This window comes from Hyposmocoma kahamanoa, unplaced genomic scaffold (assembly GCF_003589595.1).
Source record: "Hyposmocoma kahamanoa isolate Upper Pololo Valley unplaced genomic scaffold, ASM358959v1 88, whole genome shotgun sequence".
NCBI lineage: Eukaryota > Metazoa > Arthropoda > Insecta > Lepidoptera > Cosmopterigidae > Hyposmocoma > Hyposmocoma kahamanoa.
In genome coordinates this window covers 10937440-10947039 of record NW_020654466.1, presented here as the reverse complement: position 1 = coordinate 10947039, position 9600 = coordinate 10937440, and the positions used below count along the sequence as shown (strand labels likewise).

At 38.3% G+C, this 9600-nt stretch overlaps 1 protein-coding gene across 1 annotated transcript in view; it reads left to right on the top strand.

Moving 5' to 3' along the window:
- The first annotated feature begins 394 nt into the window (after nt 1-394).
- The window catches only part of LOC113235693 (G-protein coupled receptor Mth2-like), a 39537-nt gene continuing 30331 nt past the window's right edge, over nt 395-9600 (top strand). Inside the window, exon 1 of the mRNA XM_026471549.1 lies at nt 395-1089. Coding sequence (XP_026327334.1) covers nt 655-1089 — 435 coding nt within the window. The 5' untranslated portion in view covers nt 395-654. The remainder of the gene's footprint in view (nt 1090-9600) is intronic.

Below are 9600 nucleotides of genomic sequence, written 5' to 3'. Positions count from 1 at the left end.
CTTAGTGTAATGCTCGTGCAAATTTATTTAAAAAAATGATGTTTTGATATTAATATTGTCACAGTTAGCTGCAATGTTAATGGTAAGTTTACAAGTTGATTCGTTATCATTGTTGCTATTAAAACAACTTATATATTCTTTGTAACTGTTAGGCTAAAATTGGCTACAGTATTTAATGATTGTTTACGAAACAAATACTAAGATAAACTCGTTACGTGTATCTTTAAAATTTCTTCGTAAAAAGTCTGGTCTTACTGGCGTTGTATATCATCTAAAAACAATGCGATTAACAATCAATTGAAAATTCAGTCTCTTAAAAGCTGTGTTCAGGCTATTTAGTTCAGTCGGGATCCAAGTATCGTAGTGGACGGTCACTTCTCCGCCCAACGCCGTATCGCATTGTAAACTCGAACATCGCGCGTAAATCTTATCGCTTATCACAACAAAGTATGACACATAAAATTACCTCAAGACTCAAGATAAAGGACACTCGAGCGATAAGCATCGCGGACTGATTTCATTCAATTCTCACTATTTGTTACCCATTCCCAAAATAGCGGATATTTCTTGAGAATGTTGACGATTTTGTTATCTATTTGATTGGTGCGTTTATGTGATCAAAAGACAATTTCCTCAGTGACACAAAGTATCAATATGTATAAACTAGTGCTAGCATTTTTGTTAATTATAAATTGTGTAGACTGTAATCCTTGTACAAGGGTGGAGAGTATAGACATAACGACTGCAGAAGTGTTTGCAAATGGTTCTATAGTCCATAATGGTATTGAATATTCGCAAAGTGTGTGGTATGAAGTGAAGGAGAACGGAGAGAAGTTACGTTTTGGATGTCCATGTATTGGGAGAACATGTTTATGGAAGTGCTGTAACCTTGGCGAAATGTACGTGAACAGGAACTGTACTAGCAGTGATTCGCCTGAAGTCAACCCGTTTTCCCCATCGGTCTACACGGGCACGGAGAAAATGAATGTGGAGGCCAAAGATCATTTCTTCTACATGACCAATCGTGTTTGCGATGAGCGATACCTTGTGGATACGTTGGTTGCTAATGAAGCTTTGTTCATTCAGAAGGTAAGATCACCTTTTTAAAAGACAAAGTCGGGAAAGGAGTAGCATACATTTTTACGACCATTTTTATACCGACTTAAGTAATCTTCTTAGGCGCTCTTATATTCTCTAATAAATACTCATGTTGTTTGTTTTTTCATTCATTCATTCATTTATTTATTGCTAGTACTGTGTACATTGTGCAGATGAAAATGCATACATTTTGAAAACAACAGTATACCCGTAACAGGCATGCAATAACAACAAAATTATTATAATACATAAACTAATCTTAATAAACTTAATTATACATTTCTCTTATTAAAATATTCTTCCAGACCGTAAAATGAGTATTTTTTCAACCATTCTTTTAGCTTAAATTTAAATGTAGGCAAACATAAGGCTTTAATTTCCACAGGGAGGTGGTTAAATATTTTTATACCAGAACTATAAGCACTTTTATAGTACAATGCATTGTTTATTCTAGGTACACATATATTGTATTTATATTTATTCCGTTGGGTTCTCAGATTTTCAGTTGTATTTTCAAAGTACTGACCATTTTGCTTAACAAACGTTGCGATTTCCAATATATATATACAAGTTAAGGTAAGGTAACCATTTTCCTTAAAAATATTTCTGACAGTTTCATATGAGTACATATTATAAATTATACGCAAACATTTCTTTTGAAGAATGAAAGTTGACTGAACATTTACAGAGTTTCCCCAGAATATGATACCATATGTCAGCAATGGATAGATATGACCAAAATATGCAGCCCTAGCCACCTCTACAGAAGTTGTTTCGATTAGGATAGAAAGAGCATAGCAATAGCTAGATATTTTGTTATTTATTTTTAAGATATGTGACTTCCAATTTAGGTGGGCATCTACAGCGTTTTTACAGCGTTACATGTTGAGTGCGATAGGTTATTATGTTTTGGTATTCCTAGTTTTACTTTAATATAATTAACACAAGTTATCTTGCTATATACTTACTTCCTTATTCAAAATTACAAAATACATCAAGTCATTACAAAATGTAAAAATATTTTAGTATTACTAAATGGTTCCACTGATTAGTCACAGTCCATTTGAATGGGTCATTACCAAATAAACGACGAATTCTTAGATAAAAGTATTGTCTGGGCCATGGATTTACTGTTTAAAGCATTCTTCCGCAAACGGTTTAGGAGTTTGCGATTGCGCTTGTAATGAAGATTAACGTGGATTATTTTTGTATGCATACAATATGTACGTGTATTGTTCACATATTTACTATATTTACTATATTCTTACTTACTTTGTTAAATTATAATCTTGTTCCGGCTCTGAGCGACCGAATTAAAAATACAAAAATCTGGAGTCACATAGAGCTATATGACGTGTGGCATATCATTCCGCAAAGAAAATGGCGATGGATAAGTCGCATAAACCGCAGAACCGGTGATCAATGGAGCAGAAGAATGCTAGAGTAAAGACCGAGAATTGTACCCGAAGCGTCGCCGTCAGCCGCCAAAAGGCTAGATGAATGGACGATTTAGTCAAAGTAATCAGAATTTTTTTTATAATACTAAGTGATGGGACGAACAAGTCGTGAACCTCTGTTCATAGTAATTGCAGTGCCACCCAGAGCTTTACATCGCGAAGTGCCTGTAATTTCACCAGCACTCTTACCTTTCAAAACCAGAACACAGTAATGCTCACATACTGTTAGGCGCCAGAAATAGGTAAGGTGACAGTACTTCTCTGGACGAACGAATTTAAGAAATCCTTGATGCAAATAACCCAAGATCGGAAAGAATGGCGTGCAAATGAGAAGGCCTAGACTGTCGCCTTTAGTTGAAACGGTGCATGTATAAAAAAAATATCTGTACTGCCGTGATGAGTAAAAAAGGCCGATTTGTCAGTTTTTATTTTTTCCTATGTGGATAAGGTATGAAGTTACCGCAAGAGAGAAGAAAATTGTTTTTTATTTAATTTCTTTAAACATTATTTTCTCGCTTTTGGTTTTTGTCACAAGCGCCCTTTCAAGTAACGACGGCAGTATACTCTGCAGTGAATGATAAAAAGCTGGAGAAGAAAAAAGATCTTTTTCTATTTCTATAAGGATATTTATAGCTTTACATAAAAGTACTACAGCAATATAGTACATCAATTGGTAGCTAACAACAACTACAAAATCTCAATCTCATATGACCCCACAAGCAGAGACTGACTAAAAAAAAGTTGAAGAAGAAAAGGATCTTTCTCTTTATAAGGATTTTTATAGCTCTACATAAAATTACTTCTGCGATATGGTATATCAATTGGTAGCTAACAACTTACAAAATCTCAAACTCGTATCATCACACCACTTGGCCAGGGCGTGGCTTTATTACGAAAAAAGGCTAGGCGTGTTGTAAAGGCCACTAATAAAGGTATCAAAATTAACACTCAACATTGTCAATTTGAATGGACCATTAACGTAACCAAACACTTCAGTGTTTGTTAACTAAAACGTTTGGGCTAATTAACTCGTTTAGGTTGGCACACTCGAAAAATTAGTCAAACCAACAATATTAGTAAATTGGTAAAATTCAGAACACTGCTTATTTTGTAATATTGTATATTATTTAGGCTTATAAAATTCGAGGTCTAATACGAGCATATTTCGTTGTTTTTTACGAAGCGACGTTTCATATCATTTTGTAAACAAAGCAATCGAATGTATTCACTAAATACAAATAATTGTTATGTTTCTTTTAATATTCACTAAAGATTAGATGAAAACTTTCTGTCTCTACTTAATCAATTTCAAAAACTTGCACAATAAAGAACTTAAGTAAACAGCGGTTACAAACACAAAAAGGAAACTTTTATAAAATAATTACATATTATCGTGTCATTTGTAAAATTAAATTTCGTCTGCTATCAATTTTCACTATGTTTTCCTTTACTATAATGTGTTGTTGAACGAAGAAGTTTTACTATCAATGGTTCTTTGTTGATAAATCTAAAAAACACGACGTGTAGGCTGTATTACTTATGTGTACAGGCCGGCATTATTTTTTATTTTTTTTATATTATTCAGAACAACAATAGATATAAATTACGATTTACTATGAATATTTTTTTAGGTAAAGCTAGTCAGCGCCAATTACAGTTGTCCACATTCTCATTTTGAAATATATAAATTATCGTAAAAGTTAACACACCAAAAAGTTAAAATAAACACAAAAGTATCTACAATAAGAAGCATAGCAAAAAAAGCGATATGAATTGTGTAACCCTGACGACCTACAAAAAACCGTGCATTAAAAAACAATTTTAATAATTAAATAAACACGAAACAAGAAAAATAAACCAATTCTATAAATGGTACTCCGCACTGTATTTAAATTTCAGTTATTTTCAAATATTTTTAAATAGGACTATTTCCAATTTCCTTAGTAAAAGTGTGCTTATTTCCTACAAACTGTTAAAAACAAGTATGATTCGCGTAAGGACACTATTCATGTCATAATTTGTAGAATGAATAGGAACAGAAAATAGTGGTGTATGCCTGATCCTGCGCTTCGGCGTTGACAGTGATATTATCTTTGATAGCAATTCAGGGCAATCGAGCCGTCCTCGTAAGATGTCAAAAAGAAGACCCATGTCCATCACCATACGCCTTGTTTCCAAACTCAACAGTCCATAATGCCTGCAGTTTTCGACGTATGACCCAAACGATAACAATTTTTTTTGAACACACTCAATGCGTTTAATTAATTAAGATCTTATAACGTTTGCTGCCGTGTGGTGCCGGCCTAGAATAGCACCACCCCCTTCTTATCCTGTGGGTGTCGTAAAAGGCGACTAAGGAAAAAATTGTCAGAAGAAGACGGGCAGCAGCGTCTTCTCCCCATCTTGGCCAGAACTGCGATCGCCAACCCGCATGCCAAGCGTGGCGATTATGGCACAACCCCCCTATGTTACACACACCAAAGAATTGGCCCCTAGTCCCCGGCAGTCCTGCTCTTCCTAGTCACGGTAGCGGCTTTGGAAACAGGGCATGGGGTGCGAAGAATCCCCGGGGGAGACCCGGCTACCATCAACGACGACGACTGGACCTGGCAACCTACAACACGCGCACATTGAGGACCGACGCAAAGCTCACAGAATTGGAAGAAGCTATTAGTAAGTTACGCTGGGATATCATTGGGCTATCTGAAGTCCGAAGAGAGGGGGAGGACTCGATAATCCTTAAACTCGGCAACTTACTGTACTACCGGGAGGGCGACCAACAGTCCCTTGGCGGTGTCGGGTTTATTGTCCACAAGTCCCTTGTTAACAACGTGATTTCCATCGGAAGTGTGTCGACCAGGGTGGCATACCTGATACTCAGAATATCAAAACGATATTCGTTGAATGTCATTCAGGTTTATGCTCCGACCTCGACACACCCAGATGACGAAGTGGAGGCTATGTATGAGGAGATCTCAAAAGCCATGCATAGCTACAAAACCCACTACACGATTGTTATGGGGGACTTCAATGCAAAGTTGGGAAAGCGTTGCAGTGATGAACTGAGAGTGGGGCAATTTGGAGTTGGACAACGGAACGCCAGAGGCCGGATGTTGGTTGATTTCATGGAAAAGGAGAACCTCTATATGATGAACACCTTTTTCAGGAAATCTCCAACTCGTAAGTGGACCTGGATGAGTCCGGACGGCAAAATAAAAAATGAGATTGACTTTATCATGTCGACGAAAAAGCATATATTCAATGATGTCTCTGTGATCAACACCGTTAAAACAGGAAGTGATCACCGGTTGGTACGAGGCACATTGAATATCAATATCCGGCTGGAAAGAACTCGACTGATAGAGTCTACGCTCCGACCAATACCTGCACAACTCCAAAACCCCGAGAGCTTTCAGCTCGAACTTCAAAACCGCTTCGAAGCCCTCGAAAACTGCATAGATGTGGACGATCTAAACAACATGGTGGTGGACACTGTCCGTACGGTTGGGTCCAAGTTTTTCAAAACCCACCGTACCAGAATAAAGAAACTCTCCGACAAAACACTTCAACTCATGGAACATAGAAATGAAATGAGGCTACAGAACTCAGAGGATGCAAGTCACTACAGGCGGCTAAGTAGGCAGATACCGAAGTCTTTGACTAGCGACATACGCCAATTTAATACAGAGCGTATTAAAGAGGCCATTGAGCGGAACAAAGGCTCCAAGGTGTTCGCGAGAGATCTGTCTATTGGGCAAAGCCAACTGACGAAGCTAAAGACTGATGACGGTAGCATCATTTCATCTAAGCCTGAAATCCTGAGGGAGATAGAGAGTTTCTATCGACAGCTATACTCCACGAAAGCACCTGTTGAAAGCGAGGTTAGCGACCCCAGAGCCAAGCTTACCCGACATTATACCGAAGATATCCCGGACGTCAGCCTGTATGAGATTAGTGTGGCTCTCAAATAACTCAAGAACAACAAAGCGGCGGGCGATGATGGAATCACTACAGAACTTCTGAGAGCGGGTGGCAAGCCGATACTTAAAGTCCTCCAGAAGCTTTTCAATTCTGTCATCGTCGAAGGTCAAACGCCGAAGGCATGGGGCAGAGGCGAGGTCGTTCTGTTCTTCAAAAAGGGTGACAAAACACTCTTGAAGAACTATCGACCAATCTCGCTTCTGAGCCATATCTATAAGTTGTTTTCGAGAGTTATCACGAATCGTCTCGCTCGCAGGTTTGACGACTTCCAACCTCCCGAACAAGCCGGTTTCCGAAAGGGTTTTAGTACCATAGACCACATCCATACGCTGCGGCAGGTTATACAGAAGACCGAGGAGTATAACCGGCCACTTTGCTTAGCGTTTGTGGACTATGAGAAGGCCTTTGATTCGATCGAGAACTGGGCGGTGCTGCAGTCTCTCCAAAGGTGCCAAATAGACTATAGGTATATAGAGGTGTTAAAGTACTTATACAAAAATGCCACTATGTCAGTCCGATTACAGGATCAGAGCTCTAATCCTATCCAACTGCAACGAGGCGTGAGACAGGGAGATGTGATATCTCCAAAGATGTTCACTGCTGCGTTGGAGGATATTTTCAAGCTTCTGGACTGGAAAGGACTTGGCATCAACGTCAATGGCGAGTACCTAACACACCTTCGATTTGCCGATGATATAGTTCTTATGGCTGAGACCTTGGGAGACCTGAACACAATGCTCGAAGATCTCAATAGTGTTTCCCAAAGAGTGGGTCTTAAGATGAACATGGACAAGACGAAGATCATGTCGAATGTCCATGTTGTACCCGCTCCAGTTAAAATTGGGAGCATTACACTCGAAGTTGTTGACCATTACGTATACCTGGGGCAGACAGTCCAGTTAGGTAAGTCCAACTTTGAGAAAGAGATCTGTCGTCGAATCCAGCTCGGATGGGCAGCGTTCGGGAAACTCCAAAAAATCTTTGCGTCCAAATTACCTCAATGTCTCAAGACGAAAGTCTTTGACCAGTGTGTGTTGCCAGTGATCACATATGGATCAGAAACGTGGTCCCTCACTATGGGCCTCATAAGAAGGCTCAAGGTCACTCAGCGGGCAATGGAGAGAGCGATGCTCGGTATTTCCCTGCGTGATAGAATCAGAAATGAGGAAATCCGTAGGAGAACTAAGGTAACCGACATAGCTCGAAGAATTGCTCAGCTGAAGTGGCAGTGGGCGGGGCACATAGCTAGGAGAACCGATGGCCGTTGGGGCGGAAAGGTTCTTCAATGGCGACAGCGCACCGGACGACGCTCAGTGGGTAGGCCCTCCACCAGGTGGACCGACGATCTGGTGAAGGTCGCGGGAAGCCGATGGATGCGGGCAGCGCAGGACCGATCGTCGTGGAGATCGTTGGGGGAGGCCTATGCCCAGCAGTGGGCGTCGTATGGCTGAATGATGATGATGATGATGAACGTTTGCTGAAGAGATACTCACTACGCCTGGCTTGGTCTTTTGTGTACTTATTTTCTTGGTTAGATTGACCAAATATTGACGCTGATTATGTGATTTCGTCCCGAGCATATTTACCTTCTCAAATGAAACGATGTGCAAAATGAATCAGCACATTTCCCGAAGTACACACCAAGTTGACATTCGGGAAGAGAGAGTAAATGTATTTCGGGAAGAGAGAGTAAATGTATTATTACCTACTGAATAAAATTACCTTTTTAATGTATGTGAACTATATCAACTTATGTCGCTGATAACCCTCGGGATGTTCATATAATTTATGGGTCTTTTAAATTAAGAAAATTCTAAGCACACAAGAGATATGGATGAGTTTGTAGAAACATTTTTCTTTTTCAAGTCTACGTAGTAATATTGATCTACATTCAATTGAGCTTTTGTTCCCTCGTTTCGCAAAAAAGGCTAGGGGATAAAAAACCAAATACACCAGTTCAATTAATTTATTTCCATAAGGTAACTAATTACATGTTGTATAGTAGGTATGTAATAATAAATCCCCCAGGGAATTGTAGCAGGGGATTCAAATGGACAGAGGAAATAAAATGTATGTGAAGTTGTTTCAGAACAGAATTAGTATTATTCTAGTTCCTACATAATATATACGAAAATTGTAAAAACTGTAAACTTTCATATCTGTTCAATATGTTTGAATTTCAAACCATGTATTTTGTTAGATTCACTTTAAACATCACTAAATTTTTACTTTAACTTTTTCCCAAGAATATTACGTCGGTTATAATTTTGTAATAGCTATTTGTAACGTTTTCGTGTTGAAATCATTTGAGAAGTATTTTGTTGTAGTTAATGTGCCAAAAGAGAAGTACCTAAGTACCTGGGTTTAGCACATAAATATTTTTAGTTATACAGACCAAAATACTTCAACTTGAAATATTTCCCATGAACACTTAAAAATATGCTGTTATGGTTTGACAAAAACATTTTATGTTTTAGCTCTACTTGTTTAGAACAAACTTAAACAAATCGTGAGAAACATGTTCTTATTCACATATTTGCACGTGGTCCGTTTAAGTGTAGCTGCGAGAATAATAATAACAGTGTAGTTCAGTCCGTATACCATAGTAGAAAATTGGTCATCCTATTTTTAAGACAAGTAAATTTTAACAGAAAATACTCATTAAATAATCGTGTAACAAATGTGTTATATTTATTACCTCAATGTTTCAGACGCGTTGTAAAGTCTATGTTCGTGGGCAAAGGCGCTATGTATTAGGCTGGAAAATACGTAAAAATAATATTATAAAATTGATACTTCCCCTGTTAGGTTAGGTTAGATTATTTTAGAACTGCGACTATAAGGGCGCGTTTATTCGACGCGAACTTCATCGCGCTCACGCCACACGTTTGGAAAGAAACAGAAATCAGGAAGATTATGTGCAAAGAGAATTGTACATACAGAAAAGCACTTACATAAACACAAATTGCAGGAAGTAACTAGCCATGAAGATTTAATAGAAAATACAGAAGAGTCACAAAGTAATGTGATAGAAAATAATAATGTTACAAGGAGTTATAAGGTT